This window comes from Ursus arctos, unplaced genomic scaffold (assembly GCF_023065955.2).
Source record: "Ursus arctos isolate Adak ecotype North America unplaced genomic scaffold, UrsArc2.0 scaffold_14, whole genome shotgun sequence".
NCBI classification, from domain to species: Eukaryota; Metazoa; Chordata; class Mammalia; order Carnivora; family Ursidae; genus Ursus; species Ursus arctos.
In genome coordinates this window covers 25,919,971-25,937,670 of record NW_026622808.1, presented here as the reverse complement: position 1 = coordinate 25,937,670, position 17,700 = coordinate 25,919,971, and the positions used below count along the sequence as shown (strand labels likewise).

At 59.9% G+C, this 17,700-nt stretch overlaps 1 protein-coding gene across 2 annotated transcripts in view; it reads left to right on the top strand.

Moving 5' to 3' along the window:
* Window positions 1–374: 374 nt before the first annotated feature.
* Window positions 375–17,700, top strand: part of NOTCH3 (notch receptor 3) — a 32,457-nt gene continuing 15,131 nt past the window's right edge. Inside the window, exons 1-24 of one of the 2 annotated variants that reach the window (XM_026490317.4) lie at window positions 376–567; window positions 3,121–3,199; window positions 6,570–6,712; window positions 6,793–7,131; window positions 7,223–7,345; window positions 7,431–7,664; window positions 8,280–8,435; window positions 8,526–8,711; window positions 9,328–9,441; window positions 9,805–9,918; window positions 10,475–10,708; window positions 10,828–10,938; window positions 11,411–11,603; window positions 11,680–11,831; window positions 12,062–12,175; window positions 12,641–12,796; window positions 13,702–13,927; window positions 14,338–14,539; window positions 14,679–14,832; window positions 15,254–15,438; window positions 16,003–16,135; window positions 16,222–16,479; window positions 16,562–16,680; window positions 17,064–17,629. In XM_026490317.4, the coding sequence (XP_026346102.1) occupies window positions 450–567; window positions 3,121–3,199; window positions 6,570–6,712; window positions 6,793–7,131; window positions 7,223–7,345; window positions 7,431–7,664; window positions 8,280–8,435; window positions 8,526–8,711; window positions 9,328–9,441; window positions 9,805–9,918; window positions 10,475–10,708; window positions 10,828–10,938; window positions 11,411–11,603; window positions 11,680–11,831; window positions 12,062–12,175; window positions 12,641–12,796; window positions 13,702–13,927; window positions 14,338–14,539; window positions 14,679–14,832; window positions 15,254–15,438; window positions 16,003–16,135; window positions 16,222–16,479; window positions 16,562–16,680; window positions 17,064–17,629 (4,409 nt within the window). In that variant the 5' untranslated portion in view covers window positions 376–449. Of the gene's footprint in view, window positions 568–3,120; window positions 3,200–6,569; window positions 6,713–6,792; window positions 7,132–7,222; window positions 7,346–7,430; window positions 7,665–8,279; window positions 8,436–8,525; window positions 8,712–9,327; window positions 9,442–9,804; window positions 9,919–10,474; window positions 10,709–10,827; window positions 10,939–11,410; window positions 11,604–11,679; window positions 11,832–12,061; window positions 12,176–12,640; window positions 12,797–13,701; window positions 13,928–14,337; window positions 14,540–14,678; window positions 14,833–15,253; window positions 15,439–16,002; window positions 16,136–16,221; window positions 16,480–16,561; window positions 16,681–17,063; window positions 17,630–17,700 lie in introns of both variants that reach the window. The other variant, XM_026490318.4, reaches the window with a different exon arrangement.

Sequence of the window (17,700 nt, the reverse complement as noted above, 5' to 3'; positions counted from 1 at the left end):
TTCTCAGGACGTGCTTGGCCTCAGTTTTGAGATATCTGGAGGTCTGCGTTTGTGTCCTGGCTCTGCGTGTGTCCCCGGCTCTACGTGTGTGTTGGGAGCCGGGGTGTTCACGAAGCCGGTGTGTCTGTCACTGCGGGTTCAGCCCACGCTTCACCGCATGGCCCGCCTGAATTTCCTAGGGTCTGCGGGTCCCACGCTGTGTGGGTGGAGGGTGGGCAGCGACCCCGGGAAGCCGGTTGGGGGTGGGTGGGAGTGGGGTGGTGTGGTGGTGGGGGGGTGCGGGGGAGCGCAGGGCCGGCCCCGGGGCGGGGCGAGCCTCCCAGGGCTGGGGGCGGGGCGGCCCGGCAGCCTCACTTTGGCGAAGTTGGCGGCGCGGAGGCTGGCCCGGGACGCGCCCGGAGCCCAGGGAAGGAGGGAGGAGGGAGGAGGGAGGGTCGCGGCCGGCCGCCATGGGACCGGGGACCCGGGGCCGCCGCCGCCGCCGTCGCCCGATGTCGCCGCCGCCACCACTGCCGCCCGTGCGGGCGCTGCCCCTGTTGCTACTGCTAGCTGGGCCCGGGGCTGCAGGTGAGGGGCTGGGACCTGGCGGGCGGGACTGGGTGGGTGGGATGGGGGAGGGTAAGAGCGGAGTTTAAGGACCCCCGAGTTTGGGGCTGGGGGCGCTGGTCTAGGAGCCAAGGACCAGAGCGGACAGGGAGCAGGAGCCCGGGGGCTACGTGCCGCTCCCGGGGGTCAGGGGCTTAATGGGGGGGAGGGGCAGGGCCCCAGAGGTCCGCAGAATAGGGGCCCAGGAGCGATCAGAGCTGGGGATGAAGGCACCCAGGAATGAGGGACTGGGGAGCTTGAGGTGTGGGGGATCACGGACGCAAGATCGGGGGGATCAAGAGTCTGGGGCTCGCTCCCAATGCACGTCGGTCTGGGGCCCTGGGAAGGTCACGATTGGAGCCCAATACCCCCAGGTTGGGGACCCCTCGCACAAAAGCCCCCACACACACCCAGGGCTGGCCTGTCCGGGTGGGGGACGGGGAGGGGGCGCGAAGTTCTCGGAGCTCCGAACTCGGGGAAAAACTTCTCAGGCCGGAGCGCGGCAAGACCCGGAGCCGGAGTCGGAGCTGGAGCCACAGCGGCGCCCGCTCCCCTTTCCCCGCCGGCGGCCCTGCTCCCTCCCCTGGTCGCAGGGACCCGGCGGCCACGGGACCCCGCCCCCGCGAGGGGAGGGCCAGGGAGGGCGGGGGGCGCGAGCCCACGTGTTCCTTTCCAGCTCCAGCGCCCCGTCTCGGCAGCCCGAGCCCCTCCCCAGCCGGCCGGGGCCCCCCGCCCCTCCCCCTCCCCGCTCTCCCTTCCCCCGCTCGGGACAATGGCCGCGCCGTCTAGACACCCCCTCCCCCCCGGGCCGGCCTCGCGCTTTCTTTGCCAGACAAAGCGGGACGGGCGGCGGGTCCTGGGCGGAGGCTGCGGGGGCGCACACCCCCAAGGGAGGCCTGGCCGGCGGAAGAGGGACGCTGGCCGAGCGGCCCTGGCCCGGGGTCCCGGGGAGCCGCTGTGGGGCTCGGCGCTGGGAAGGAAGGGCCTGCACCGCCCAGCCCCGTTCTGATCGGGCAGGATCGGGCAGGAGCTGCCGCCCCCGCAGGGCCAGCGCACACACACATGGCCTGTCACACACTCGCAGGCACACAGAGCCCTGGGTCACACATGCGGATGGAGACGTGCACACACACACGCACACGCACTACACCGGCAGAGTGGATACGCAGCTCACACACTAACATACTTGCACATACAGTTACACATGTTCACACATACCAGGGATCACCAGCCCAAGGCCCTGTACACTCTGCCTGCACACATTCAGACACACACAGATCCGAGGCCTGCCTATCCCCAGTTTATACATGCAGCCAGATGGGCACATCCAACCCACACACAGACACACCTGAGGATACACTGGTCACGCAGAGACACACAGCTGCACACCAGAGCAACGGCTCTCATGCACGGGCACCGCGACAGGTCCAGCCTGCACATAGATGGCACACCTATACACCCATGTACTTCAGGCACACACACATGTGGCTCACATGGCCCACAGTCTGGTGAGGCCCACAGTCTGCATCATGTGGCTCCCAGTGTGAGTTCACAAATATCCACAGGCCCCTGTCTGGGTGGTCGTGTTCTGTCTCTGCCTGTCCCCTGAGGAAGGGGACACACGCCATGTTGTCCTGGTCTCATGTCCTGCTCGACTTGCCCTGTCTCTCCCTCTCTATCTCTGTTGATCTCTGCCTCCTCTCTGTGTCGGCCTGCTTCTAGTTTCCTTTTTTGTGTCTGTCTCCGTTTTCCTCTATCTCCCTCCATCTCTCTCTTTCCATCTGTCATACACACACACACACACACACACACACACACACACACACACACACTGGCCCCACACCTGCCGGCACACACAGTTCTCCACTAGCTCACACCCAGCCACACCCCAGACCAGTCTGGCAGGACAGTTAGACTGCCACACCCCAGAGGGACACAGCCCTCAGGGATGGGGACGCTGGACAGGGCAGCACATGCCTAGTGCCAGCAGCTCCTCCCTTCAACCCACACTCTATCCCTGCAAAGTCCAATGCTGGCTGTGCGTGGGGTACAGGCCTTGGCCCCTCTCACCAGAGCACCACTCAGCTCTGCCCAGCTGGAGCAGATGTTCAACATCAGGGCAAGAAAGACCCATGGCCCCAAGCCTCCTTGCCCCTGCCCTCTCCATTACCCTGGGATCTGGGCACACAGCCCCAAACCTCCCTTCAACGCTCAGCACCCTCACTTCCTGCCTCAGCACCCCCCATTCTGGCAGCTTCCTGAGTCCCCACATCTGGCACAAGTCAGCACCTCCTCCTGCCCGCCCCTGCCTTGTGGTTCCCAGGGCTTGAGCTGGCAGGGACAGCTGCAGCCCCAACAGCTGGGGCCGGGGCGGGGGGCCGTGGGAACTGTGGATGCGGGGCCTCCATGCACCCACAGAGACACCCCCAGCCCGTTGCAGCTGTTGCCTGGGGGAGGGAAGAATGGGCCCTGTCACTCTGAGCTGGGGTTCCTGGGTGCCTGGCTGACCCCCCATTTTCCTTTGCCCCTACACAGCACCCCCTTGCCTGGACGGAAACCCGTGTATGAATGGAGGTCGCTGCACCCAGCCACCCTCCCGGGAGGCTGCCTGCCTGTGAGTGCCTGGCTCTGAGCCATTAGTGGGTCCTGTGTGGGGAGGTAGTCTGTCTTCTCCTCTTGCCTCTGTGTCCACCATTGGATGCCTCTGCCACTTCCTACATGCGTATGGCTTGGGTAACCTCTTATTTCCCTGTTGGAATCAAGCAGGGTTAAGAATGGAGGAAGGTTAAGAGCAGGGCCTCTGCAATTTGCCCTGCCTGGGTTCAGATTCCACATCGTGTTGCTCACTGCCTGGGACCTAAACTCTTTAAGCTTCGGTGTCCTGGTCTGGAAAACAGGCGTACTTTACCCCCCACTTCACAGAGTTCTTGGCTGCCTGAGGTCATGTGTAAAGCCTGTGATGGAGGTAGTTATTATTCAGCCAGCAGATCTTCAGGGACCAATGGCAAGTGACTTGGCAGTAGTGGGTACACCAGTTGCATCCTCCCATGTCTCGACATGTAGTGGGGGGGGGGTACAGGGAGCCTGTAATACAGCCTTGCTCTGTCACTTTCTTGCTGTGTGACCTTGGGTTAGTCACTTCTCTCTAGATTTCATTGCATCTGTGAAATAGGGGTGCTTTTCCCTGGCTTGTGACCATGAAGGGGTTCAAGAATTCAGTTGTTGGATAATACAGGGAAAGGCAGAGGGTTGGAGTTGCTGAGCAGAGAGAGGTTAGGAAAGAACCGAGCAGAGGGAGACAACTCAGCTTGAATTCTGGGCTCTGGGATACCTTGAGCAAGTGCTTTGAGCTCTCTGAACCTCAGTTTTTGCACCTGGAAAGTGGGGTAAAGGTCCTTCTTTACGGGGTTGATTATAAAGATTAAGAGACACTTCATATGATGAACTCATCATAGTGCTCAGCAAACAGTAGTGCTCCGTAAATAGGGATGATGGTGATGATGATGGTGGTGATGATGGTGGTGAATAATGGTAGGGGCACAGGAAATACGCGCCATAAAGGGGAACGTCTCAAGGTTTTTGGGAAATGCTTGGTTCCTTTTATAATATCGGTCATTAGTAATAGTAGCCATTGATTGATTCGTTAATGTATTCGTTTATTCAACATGTGTGCCAAGCTGGGTGGGTCTGGGGTGATTTCTGATTCCGGAGAGCCCCTTTGAAGTTACACACGCATTTTGACTGGAGGCCCACTTGGGCTCCCCCAGGTGGGGGCTTAGCCTGGCCGAGCGGGTTCCTCTGGTTGGGAGTCTGCGATGGTGGGGGCGGGGGAAAGTGTGACCTTATCCTAAGCCACTCACCTGGGAGGCGGGGCCGCGGGGCCGGGCGCCTGCGCAGTGGAGCTCTGCACCTGGAATACAGCCGACAGGTGAATGCTACCGCGGCTGCCCCGCCCCTCAACAGGTGAATCACCAGCGCGCGCGGCCGCCCGGAGCCCGGATTACCCGGAGTGGAGCGGGCTGTTCCCAGAGCTGGGCCGTGGGAACCACTCCCCACGGGCCACCCCAATCTCCTTCAAGGTTCTAAATACTCGTATCTTTTCAGGAACGCCCCAATAGGTCACCCCTCCACGGATCCCCCTTAGCCTCTTCCTTAAAGTAGCCTCCCAAGCCGTCGTCTCAGTCTCGCAGTCCTCGCCGCACCCCCTCCGCTCCCGCCGACCCCCAACCAAGTGTGCTCTCCCCCTGTCGGTTTCCCCCAAAGCCCTGGCTGTGAGGCGGGGCGCGGGCTGAGGCTGGAACCGGCCCGACCGGTCGGCAGGGGAGCGGGGCGCAGAGCGTGGGAACCCGCCCGGGGCGTCGGGAGGGGGCCGCGCGGCCGCGCCCTGCCTGGCGGTGGGACCGGCAGTTCCCGGCGCCAGGCGCCCGGAGCAGCGCGCCCCCTCTCGGCGCGCAGTCGTGACGGACATCCTCTCCTTGCGGGTCTTTGGGGAGGGGGCTGGGAGCCTGGCCCTCCCTTCTTAACACCTTTGGCACCCCTGTCCTGCCGTGTCCTGGCCTGTTTCGCTGGAGCCTGGGGTGGAGGAATCTTGTGGGTGACGCTAGGGACTGAGTCAGCTGCCTGAGGTTAGCCCCAAGCGACTGGGACGAGCCAGAGGGAGGGACCGTGCGAGGGGTGCGCAGCGTTGGGGGCGGGGCCTTGGACCCTCCTGCCAGTCCAAATCCTTTCCTCTCTCACCCCGCCGGGGGCCCTCTGGAGGTTTCCAGTCTCTAGGCCAACCGCCTTATTCCTCTCCTACTCAAGGTTGCCTTGGTGGGTTTGGGGAAGGGGCTGCAGGCGGAAGGACTCTCTCCCAGTAAGAGGACGCCAGCATCGGTGCCCACCTCCTCCTCCCAGTGGCAGGAAGCACTGCATGTGCCGCCAGGAAAGGAGTGGAGGATTTGTGAGAGTTACACTGTCTGTGCACGGGGGAGCTACCCATGTGAACTGCGCTGTGGATTTGGGTCTGAATGTTGGCCAGGCCAGTATGTCGAATGGGCTGTCCCGGCGTGTTATCTGTGTATGTTTCTGAGTCTGTCTGTGTGCCTGAGTGGTTGTCTTCTGGAGTCTGAGACTTCGCATTTGCCATTTCCTCCGCCTGGAAGGCTCTTCCTCACACAGCCCCGTGGCCCCCTCCCTCACCTTCTTCAGTCCGAAAACATCATGTTTGCCCTCCCTTGTTACTCATCTCCCTCATCCTGTGTCTTAGTTTCCTGGCTACCATAACAGACCACTCAAAAGTGGGTGGTTTAAAACAACAGAAATTTATTCTCACAGTTCTGGGGGCCAGAAGTCTGAAATCCAGGTGTTGGCAGCCACGCTGTCTCCAGTGGTTTTCCAGGAGCTCCCTTGCTGGCCTCTTCCACCTACTGGAAGCTCCTGGAGCTCCTTGGCTTGTGGGTGCAACACTCCAGGGTCTGCTTCTGTCTTCCACATGACCTTCTCTTCTTCCTCCGAAATCTCCCTCTGCCAATGGATTTAGAGCCCATTTGGAAAATCCAGGATGATCTCATCTTGCTCTCTGTCACTTAGTTACATCCGCAAAGACTCTTTTTCCAAATAAGGTCAGAGTCACAGGTTCTGGGACATGGGCATTTCTTTTCTGGGGCCATCACTCAAAACCCACTAAACTCTTCATGGCCCTTACCACCCCAAGCTGGCGTGTTATATAATTCATTATTCGTGTACCTTCTCTTTGCCCAACTTGACTGTGAACATAAGGAGGGTGGGGATGATTTTTATTGTGTTTTCGACTGTATTCCTATTGCTAAGAACTCAGTAGGTACTCAGTGAATATTGGTTGCACGAATGAACGAGGGTGCCTGTTGGTTGGGCTGTTTGTGTGTGTGTTTCTTGACTGCCACATGTGTGTATCTCTGTGTCTGGGAGGCACCTGCCCGGTATCACCCTAGTACTGCCCTGTACTAAGCTATCTCTGCCCACAGGTGCCCACCAGGATGGGTGGGCGAGCGGTGCCAGCTGGAAGACCCCTGCCATTCCGGCCCCTGTGCCGGCCGGGGCGTCTGCCAGAGCTCCGTGGTGGCAGGCACCGCCCGGTTCTCCTGCCGCTGCCCCCGGGGCTTCCGAGGTAAGGGACGGTCTGGAGGGGAGCCCAAGACAGGCAAGGGTGTGAACAGCCCAAGCTCACCCTCTCCTGGTCCCCTCCAGGTCCCGACTGCTCCCTGCCGGACCCCTGCCTCAGCAGCCCCTGTACCCATGGGGCCCGCTGCTCGGTGGGGCCCGATGGCCGCTACCTCTGCTCCTGCCCGCCGGGCTACCAGGGCCGCAGCTGCCGAAGCGATGTGGATGAGTGCCGGGTGGGAGTGCCCTGCCGCCATGGTGGCACCTGCCTCAACACGCCTGGTTCCTTCCGCTGCCAGTGCCCAGCTGGCTACACAGGGCCACTGTGTGAGAACCCTGCAGTGCCCTGCGCCCCCTCGCTGTGCCGTAACGGGGGCACATGTAGACAGAGTGGCGATCTCACCTATGACTGCGCCTGCCTTCCTGGTGAGGGAGCTGTGCCCTGGGGAGGTGGCAGGAGTGCAGGGACAGCTGGCCAGCCTGGCAGTGACCATCTTGCCTCCCCCTCCCATGCTAGGGTTCGAGGGCCAAAACTGTGAAGTGAATGTGGACGACTGTCCAGGGCACCGATGTCTAAATGGGGGGACATGTGTGGATGGCGTCAACACCTACAACTGTCAGTGTCCTCCTGAATGGACAGGTGAGCATCGGGGCTGAAGACAGCCAGGTGGCAGACCCTGGGTGGGCACACAGCGGGTATGGACTGGTGCGTCTGTGTGCCACAGGCCAGTTCTGCACGGAGGACGTGGATGAATGTCAGCTGCAGCCCAACGCTTGCCACAATGGGGGCACCTGCTTCAACACTTTGGGTGGCCACAGCTGTGTGTGTGTCAATGGCTGGACTGGCGAGAGCTGCAGTCAGAATATCGATGACTGTGCCACGGCTGTGTGCTTCCATGGAGCCACCTGCCATGACCGTGTGGCCTCGTTCTACTGCGCCTGTCCCATGGGCAAGACTGGTGAGTGGCTGTTTTCCTTATAGGCAGCAGGGAGCCATTGATGGTTTTGGAGTGGGGGGAGGGACGGAGTCTGACTCGAGTGTTAGAATGATTATGCTGGAGGCTAGATTTGGGGTGCAGGGTGAGCCTGGGTGGGGCCTAAGAAGAGGCTGGCCCACAGTCCAGGGCAGTAGCCATGGGAATAGAGACCTATCCCGTGACTGAGGAGACGGGGACCTTTGCAAGTGGCAAAGGTCAGGGAAGGCGTCTGGGAGGGGGACTTGGATGTGGAGGGCATGGCATGTCAGGCAGAGGGTACTGCAGAAGGAAAGACTTGAGGGTATATAACCAGAAAAGGAGTCAACAGACTTTAAAACAATATGTGGATGTTTCCAGCTCATTTTCAAATGGTTCAGAAAAAAAAATACGTAAAGCTTACAAGAGTTGAATCTAGGTGGTGGGCGTATGAATCAACTTTGCAGTACATTTAAAAATTTTCATAATAAGTAACGGGAAAATGGCTACCCAATACACTGCAGGTTAATAAAAACAAAACACAAAACAATATGTGGGGGATATGGGACCTTTGGGCAGAGCTGGAGGGTCCGCCCTTGGACTCTGCCTTCCCTTTTCCAGGGCTTCTGTGTCATCTGGATGACGCCTGCGTCAGCAACCCCTGTCACGAGGATGCTATCTGTGACACGAACCCCGTGAACGGCCGGGCCATCTGCACCTGTCCACCAGGTTTCACCGGCGGGGCATGTGACCAGGATGTGGATGAGTGCTCTATTGGTGAGCGGGGCGCCGCCTGAGAGCTGGGAGGGAGGGGAGAGGCAGGTCCTTAGCCACCCACACTCACACTGGCGACGCCTACTCCCGCAGGCGCCAACCCATGTGAGCACCTGGGCCGGTGCGTGAACACACAGGGCTCATTCCTGTGCCAGTGCGGCCGCGGCTACACTGGCCCGCGCTGCGAGACCGATGTCAACGAGTGCCTATCCGGGCCCTGCCGCAACCAGGCCACGTGCCTCGACCGCATAGGCCAGTTCACCTGCATCTGCATGGCAGGTGCGTGGTGGGTGTGGCTGGGGCGGAGCCTGAGGCTGGGGGCGAGGCAAGGGAAGCCGGTGAAACTGAGTCTGGAACGGGGCCCTGAGACGAGGAGGCTGGGTCAGAGCAGAATCTTTGTGCGAGGCTGGGGCCATGGTCAAATGTGGTCTGTAGAACCTCAGAGGGGTTGGGAGTGGAGTCGTGCCTTAGGACCCACTGGGGGGTGGGAGAGGATATGAGGGTGGATCGCGAGCTGGAGCCGGTCAAGGCCCAGCGGGTCAAGGCAGAGCCTGCAGACAGTCATGCACTAATGCTGGGGTGGGATTGAGGCTGGGCCCAAGGCTATAGTGGGCCCCGGGGCTGGTAGCTGAGGACCTGGTATAGTGTGAGCACTACAGAGGGAAGAGGGTGGTCTAATGGCAAGGTCCATACGGACTCACATAAGCCTTGGACCAGTTGGATCCACAGCTGCGTGAGGGTCCACAATGAGGCCGAAAGATGAATCTGGGATTGGGCTGGGGGGCGGGGGGCAAGGTCAAGCAAGGCTCAGGGAAAGGGAGTACCTTCCCATTTGCTCTCCCTTTAGACCAGAAGCTAACCCCCACTGCCCTAATCCCCTTCCCTCACTCCCTAGGCTTTACAGGCACCTATTGTGAGGTGGACATGGATGAATGTCAGAGCAGCCCGTGCGTCAATGGTGGGGTCTGCAAGGACAGAGTCAATGGCTTCAGCTGCACCTGCCCCTCGGGTGAGGACCCTGGGCCAGGGAGCCTGAAAAAGACAGGTCCCTGCAGAGGCAAAGGCTCTAGGGGAGCCTACAAGACCATGTTAGTGGATAACTATCATAACAGAAACCACATGTTATGAAAAACATTGAAATTAATTTGAAACTAAGTTGGGGCGCTCGGGTGGCTCAGTCGGTTAAGCATCTGATTCTTGATCTCAGCTCAGGTCTTGATCTCAGGGTTGTGAGTTCAAGCCCTGCATTGTGCTCACAAAAAAACTAAGTAAATGATCATCCCACTCATCCCACCCAAACAAGGCAGGGCTGGCAAGGGATGACTTTTCTGACCCTCTCTGGGCCTCTACCCAACCCACTCCCCACCCTAAGGCTTCAGTGGGGCCATGTGTCAGCTGGATGTGGATGAGTGCGCGAGCACACCCTGCCGAAATGGAGCCAAGTGTGTGGACCAGCCCGACGGCTACGAATGCCGCTGCGCAGAGGGTGAGAGAGGGCCAATGACAGGCCAGCAAGAGTGTGGAGGCGGGGCAAGGGAGGGAGAAGGCAAAAGCCTTAGGGAAAATTTGGAGGGGGGGGGCTGCAGCAAGGCAGGACCTGAGTAGAGCCAATGACAGAGCCAGGGGGCGGAGCCAATGATGGATGTAAGCAGTGGTAAGGCTAGGGGTGGGGCCAGTGGTTCTGGCAGAGACAGTGCACCTTGGTCGAGGGGGCGTGTCCAGATCCCTCTATCCCCAGGCACTTCCCATGTGTCCCCATTTCCAGTCCAGAGTAGAGAGTGAGGTGGAACAGGGTTGATAATGTAAGGATTGGAGGCAGGGTTACAGCTGGGGTTGGAAGTTATCTGTGGAAGTGTCTTGGCCAGGGGCTAGTCCTGGAGCTTGTGGCTGGATGGAGTGAGGGGGCGGGGCCTGAATTGAGCCCACCTCCTGCTGGCTAGATGGGCAGTGCCTGAGGTAGAGCTGGGCCAGGATTGGGCAGAGGCGAAGGCTGTGGGCAGGACCTTGGCACGTGGGTGGAGTCTGACTCTCTCGTCCTCCAGGCTTCGAGGGCACGCTATGTGAGCTCAACGTGGATGACTGCTCCCCGGACCCCTGCCACCATGGGCGCTGTGTGGACGGCATTGCCAGCTTCTCGTGTGCCTGCGCCCCGGGATACACAGGCACGCGCTGTGAGAGCCAGGTGGATGAGTGCCGCAGCCAGCCCTGCCGCCACGGAGGCAAATGTCTAGACTTGGTGGACAAATATCTCTGCCGCTGCCCTCCTGGCACCACAGGTGGGCTGGAGGCTGGGCTAGGGCAGAAACAGTACATCTGGAAGGGCACAGAGGGTTTAGGAATGGTGCCCCTGGTGGGGTTTAGTGGTGGCTACCCCTGCGGTGTTTCCCCTCCCTAGGAGTGAACTGCGAGGTGAACATTGATGATTGTGCCAGCAACCCCTGCACCTTTGGAGTCTGCCGGGATGGCATCAACCGCTATGACTGTGTCTGCCAGCCTGGCTTCACAGGTGGGCAAGTGGCTGCCATGGGAAGAGGGTCTTCATAGGCTGAGAGGGTGAGGATGAAAGCACCCTATTCTTGGCTGAGTTTGACCCTCTCTTTGCATTTGCTTGTCCGAAGAGATTGTCCACACTTAGCCTTGCAGTTGTGCTCTCTCCCATTGGCCTGGGTTGTCCCCATATCAGCTCGAGGTTATCCTGGAACACAGATAAGGGTGTCCAATCTCAGGGATGGGGGTGTTTCTGTGTGGGACCAAACTAATCCTTGGTGAAAATGAAGGTGACTTCATGTAAATCTGTGGACGAGTATGATCTGGGGCAAGGCAGCTCCGGGTTGAGGAGGTGGCTGTCTTAATTTGTACAAGAGCGGATGTGTTATGAAGATGAGATTGTTCTTGCTTGAGGGTATGGCCGTGCTAAATGCGTCCCCGTTGGCACCACTGTCCTTGTCCTGGGATGAGGTTGCCTTCGTGTTCTCCAGGGCCCCTTTGCAACGTGGAGATCAACGAGTGTGCGTCCAGTCCGTGCGGTGATGGAGGCTCCTGTGTGGATGGGGAGAATGGCTTCCGCTGCCTCTGCCCTCCCGGCTCCTTGCCCCCACTCTGCCTCCCCCCGAGTCATCCCTGTGCCCAAGAACCTTGCAGTCACGGTGTTTGCAATGATGCTTCCGGAGGGTGAGGCCTCTCCCCAACCCCTGAACCCCTGCTGCCTCCCTGCCCACGGGCATTCCCTGACTGCCTTCCTCTCCAGGTTCCGCTGTGTGTGTGAGCCTGGCTGGAGTGGTCCCCGATGCAGCCAGAGCCTTGCTCGAGATGCCTGTGAATCCCAGCCCTGCCGGTCTGGCGGCACCTGCACCAGTGATGGAATGGGCTTCCACTGTACCTGTCCCCCTGGTGTCCAGGGTGTGTGTCCCCACGTTCCCACCCCAGGCTCTCCCTCCCCACTTCCTCCTGCTCATTTCCTTTCTGCTCCACTCTCCCTCCTCTACATTTGCCTTTTTTTCCCTTCCCCACCCCCCCGCCCCTGCCCCCGCTCCCAGGAGTTTTGGAGGTGGGTAGCAAGGTGGGGACACTGGAGGGAGATGGGGACAAGGAATCTGTCAAGACTGTCTCACTCTGCCTGCCCACCACAGGCCGTCAGTGTGAGCTGCCGTCCCCTTGTGCCCCAAATCCCTGTGAGCATGGGGGCCACTGCGAGTCTGCCCCTGGCCAGCTGCCTGTCTGCTCCTGCCCCCCTGGCTGGCAAGGTACACCACTTGCTTCTTCCTCCTCCTCCTCCCCTTCACCTCCTCTGCACCCCACTGCATACTGGGTGGTGCTGGGGACCCAGAGGGAAACGTACCCTTGGCTCTGTCTTTTGAGGGGGCTTCTTTTTAGGAAGGGACCGAGCTGGACACAGACACTTGCAGCCTGTGTCGTCAGTTCTGGAGAAGATGAAGGAATAGGGGGGTGGGGAAGCTAGGACTCAGGTGGGGGGTTTGGGGACAGCTTCCTGGAAGGGCAAACGTCGATCAGAATGCATTCACTACCCACTGAAATAAGGGGAAGGCAGTTTGGGGACAGCATGTGCAAAATGCCCAGAGGCAAATGACAGCGTAGTTTGTTCTTGTATTCACCCACCTCAGCCTTCAGGTTCTTCCTGCGTTCCAGGTATCTTCAGGCCCTACCCTGCACCCTCTAACCCTAGATGTTACCTTGCTCCCTATCCCCAGGCCCACGATGCCAGCAGGATGTGGATGAATGTGCTGGCCCCTCACCCTGTGGCTCCCACGGTACCTGCATCAACCTGGAGGGGAGTTTCAGCTGTACCTGCCATAGGGGGTATAGTGGCCCTTCCTGTGACCAGGACATCGATGACTGTGACCCCAGTGAGTTCAGGGGAGCTCCTGGAGGCACTGCTCTCAAGAACGTGTTCCTCAAGCCCACACTGAGCTTTCATCTTCACTCTTCTCTTACTTTCCTCATTTTATTATTGAAAACCGAGGCCCCAAAGAGGTTAAGTGACTTGCCCAAGGTCACGAAGCAAGAGGCGTGAGGTGGGATCGGAGCACAGGTCTGTCTGAAGCCCATAGACTGCCTCTGGCAACACGCAAGTTAACATTATGTGTAAAGTATGACGTAATAGACCCCCAGTGTGTCCTCCAGGAGCACTGATAGACCAATAACACAGGCCACATACATACTTAAAATTTTTCTAGTAGCCACATTGAGAAAGTAAAAAAAAAAAAAAAGATTAAATTTAATAATATGTTTTATTTAAACTAACATGTAAAAATGTTATTTTGATATGTAATCAATATAAAACTACTGAGATATTCTACATTCTCTCTCTTTTTTTCATACTAAGTCTTCAAAATCAGAAATCTAGTGTTTATTTCACACTTACAGCACATCCCAATTTGGGCCAGCTACATGTCAAGGGCTTAATAGCCACACGTGGCCAGTGGCCACTCTACTGGCTGGCACAGGTCTGGAGGAGGCCTACTGTGCTGTGCCCAGGAATTAAATAGACACGACTAGCAGCATGTACTTGGCAGCCCAATGGGACCTTTTGGCTCCCCTGTCTCCCTCCTCCTTGCGCATAGGTGAGGTTTCCAGATAAGGGAGGAGATGAGGCCACAGAGGGGACAGAATTTGATCCCTCTGACCAAATGTGCCCCTCCCAGTTAAGCCTGGTTTCCTCCTGATTCCCCTCTATGAAAGGCACGGCTGGGTCAGGTTGGGCTGATGGGGGGCAAGGTGTATGACCAGGCCTTCTCCCTTTGGACCTTAGACCCCTGCCTGAATGGTGGCTCCTGTCAGGATGGCGTGGGCTCCTTTTTGTGCTCCTGCCTCCCTGGCTTCGCTGGTCCCCGCTGTGCCCGAGATGTGGACGAGTGTCTGAGCAGCCCCTGTGGGCCGGGCACCTGCACCGACCACGTGGCCTCCTTTACTTGCACCTGCCCACCTGGTTATGGAGGTTTCCACTGTGAGCAGGACCTACCGGACTGCAGCCCCAGGTATTTGGGGCCGCTGCTGGGAGTTCAGGGACCTTGGCGTCGGATGGGTTGTAGAACATGAGAAGGGGTGGGGACAAGAAGGGGGTTCTCGGCTTGGCACCCACCTCACAACTCTGATCCGTGATGGAGCAGTGTCCAGGAAGGGTCAGGGCATCTGTTTGGAGGTCACCTTAGGGACGCTGGTCCCTAAGGGAGCAAGACCAGGGCAGGGCCTCCACGTGGCTCCCACCTTAGTTCTGAAGTACTTGGTAAGTTGGGGCTGAGGGACACGAGGGGGCGGAACCTCTGCTGCGGCTGCTGCTTCTTGTGGGCGTAGGGGCCAGAGAGATGCCCTCTGGACGCGGGGAGGGGCTGGGAAGGCGGGGCCTGCATGGGGGCGGAGCCTGACCCCTCCCTCACTTCCCCTCCAGCTCCTGCTTCCATGGCGGGACCTGCGTGGACGGCGTGAACTCCTTCAGCTGCCAGTGCCGCCCCGGCTACACGGGCGCACACTGCCAACATGAGGCCGACCCCTGCCTCTCTCGGCCATGCCTGCACGGGGGCGTCTGCACTGCTGCCCAACCTGGCTTCCGCTGCACCTGCCTGGAGGGCTTCACTGGCGCTCAATGCCAGGTGGGCGGGGCCACCGGGGGGCCTGGGGGAGGAATTTGGAGGGCTGTTCTGGGGCAGGGGCCTGTCTGGGACCCTGGAGAAGCTGGGGTGCGGCCCCTCGGGGGTCCTCGAGCACTGACGCTGAGAGCTTCCCCTCCAGACGCTGGTAGACTGGTGCAGCCGCACGCCCTGTCAGAACGGGGGTCGCTGTGCCCGGAGCGGGGCCACCTTCTACTGCCTTTGCCCTCCGGGGTGGAGTGGCCGCCTCTGTGACATCCGGAGTCTGCCCTGCAGGGAGGCCGCGGCCCAGATCGGTGAGGGGGAGCACAGAGGTGGGGTGTGGGTGTGGGTGCACAGACGTCTTGCTCATGTGAGCCGAATAAGGCTATGGCAGAGCATATGGGCAGGATGGGATGTGTAGCTGAGTGTCTGTGGATGTGTAATGTGGGACAGCTGGCCGGGGCCAGGATGGCGCATGTCTCTGTCACCATGAGGTAGCTGGGATGACTTCTGTGCTGCTGTGTGTGTGACTGAGCTAGTGTGGGCAGCAAAGGTGTGGGTATGTGTTAGTGTGTCAGTGACTGACACCGTGCCAGTTGGGGGGGCTGTGTGACAACCCGATGGAGTGTGCGTAAGACCCTGGTGACTGATGCCAGCAGGGATGTTCGGTGATGCTGTGAGCGATGCAGGCAGGGAGGGGCCGATGCGTGCCTGACACCGCTCTCCTCTGTGCAGGGGTACGGCTGGAAGAGCTGTGTCAGACAGGTGGGCAGTGTGTGGACAAGGATAATTCCCACTACTGCGTGTGCCCGGAAGGCCACACGGGCAGCCACTGTGAGCAGGAGGTGGACCCCTGCTTGGCCCAGCCCTGCCAGCATGGGGGCACCTGCCGAGGCTACATGGGGGGTTATGTATGCGAGGTAAGGGGCACCCAGAGTCGGGGAGAGGGGACCTAGTCCTGCTGGGTGTGTCTGTACACACATTTCTGTGTCTGTGACCTGGCACGGGTATGTCTCTCTGGGCATGTCTGAGTTTTTGCTTTTGTGTCTCTGGGTATAATCTTGTGGGTGTATTTCTTGGTTGATCTGAGGGACTTTCTGTCTGTCTGGCTGTGCCTCTGTCTTTGGCTGTTTTCTGGATGTATCTCTGTCCCTCTGTGCACCCTGTCTTTTGGGTATGAATGTATGTCCCAGTGTCTGAGTGCATGTCTGGTTGTGTGTGTCTTGGGTACATCTGGGCATCTGGATGTTTCTCCTGTGTGTCTGTCCCGTGCATCTGTATGTGTGTGTCCCTCTGCACTGGCTGTGTCTGAGTGTCCTCTGTGACTGGGTGTGTTTCCTTGTACCGTGTGTTTGTTTCTGCACCTGGGGCATGCCTCTGTGTGTTGGATGAGACTATGTCCTTTTGTTCTGTGATCTCTGTGTCTTCATGGGGAGTATCTGTGTCCCTCTGGGCTTAGAGGTCCCTGTCTCACATCACTGCAGTGTCCAGCTGGCTACACTGGGGACAACTGTGAGGATGATGTGGACGAGTGTGCCTCCCAGCCCTGCCAGCATGGGGGCTTCTGCATTGACCTTGTGGCCCGCTATCTCTGCTCCTGCCCCCCAGGAACACTGGGTATGCCAGGGCCAGGGTTGGGGGACAGGATGGGAGGCTGGGTCTCCATCCCCTCCTGACTGCTCCCCCATCCTCCCCTCCCCAAGGAGTGCTCTGTGAGATTAATGAGGACGACTGTGGCCCAGGCCCACCCCTGGACCAGGGCCCCCGGTGCCTGCACAACGGTACCTGCGTGGACCTGGTGGGTGGCTTCCGCTGCACCTGCCCCCCGGGATACACTGGCTTGCGCTGTGAGGCGGACATCAATGAGTGTCACCCGGGTGCCTGCCATGATGCACACACTCGGGATTGTCTGCAGGACCCAGGTGGGGGCTTCCGCTGCATTTGCCGTGCAGGCTTCACAGGTAAGCATGGGAGAGGCTGCTGCCCTGGGATCCTGTCTGTGTTCCTACACTGGAGCTGATCCTCGAGCTCCCGCTCGTCTAGGTCCCCGCTGTCAGACCGTTCTGTCTCCCTGCGAGTCCCAGCCATGCCAGCACGGAGGCCAGTGCGGTCCCAGCCCAGGCCCTGGGGGTGTGCTGACATTTACCTGTCACTGTATTCCGGTATGTGTCTCTGGGAGAGGAGTGGGAGCCTGGCCTCGTTGGAGGGCGTGGCTTTAGGGGGGAAGAGGTGGAAGGGAAGGGGGTTCCTGAGAAATACTGAAAATACCTGGAGAGAGAGAGAGAGAGAAAGAGAGAGAGAGAGAGAGAGAGAGGCGGGGAGGATGGGGGGAGGCACTGGGGTTTGGAGGCACGGTCTCCTGGGGAAGGCGGGGCTTATCTGCAAGGTGGGGCTTCCAGTGGGCAGGGGAGAGGTTGGGCGGGACCTGGGGAGATTGGAGGCTCAACATTCTCAAGCCTTGACCCCCCTATCCTCCCCCTTTCTCTTCTCCACCCTTCCAAATCTCTCCCTCCCCTGTCTTTCCCCAACCCGATCTGATCTCCAGCCGTTCTGGGGCCCGCGTTGTGAGCGGGTAGCGCGCTCCTGCCGGGAACTGCAGTGTCCGGCGGGCGTCCCGTGCCAACAGACGGTTCGTGGGCCGCGCTGCGCCTGTCCCCCCGGACTGTCTGGGCCCGCCTGCCGGAGCGCGCGGGGGTCGCAGCCGGGAGCCGCCAACGCCAGCTGCGTGGCCTCCCCGTGCCTCCACGGTGGCTCCTGCCGCCCCGCACCGCTCGCACCCTTCTTCCGCTGCGCGTGCGCGCCGGGCTGGGCCGGACCGAGGTGCGAGGCTCCAGCGGCGGCGCCCGAGGCCCCAGAGGAGCCTCTGTGTCCGAGCGCCGCCTGCGAGGCCAAGAGCGGGGACAAGCGCTGCGACCGCGAGTGCAACAGCCCGGGCTGCGGCTGGGACGGCGGCGACTGCTCGCTGAGCGTGGGCGACCCCTGGCGGCAGTGCGCGGCGCTGCAGTGCTGGCGCCTCTTCAACAACAGCCGCTGCGACCCCGCCTGCAGCTCGCCCGCCTGCCTCTACGACAACTTCGATTGCCGCGCTGGCGGCCGGGAGCGTGTCTGCAAGTGAGCCCCTCCGTCTGTCCGTCCGCCTGTCCGTCGTCTCTTTGACCGGTCTTCTCCATCCGTGTGCCACA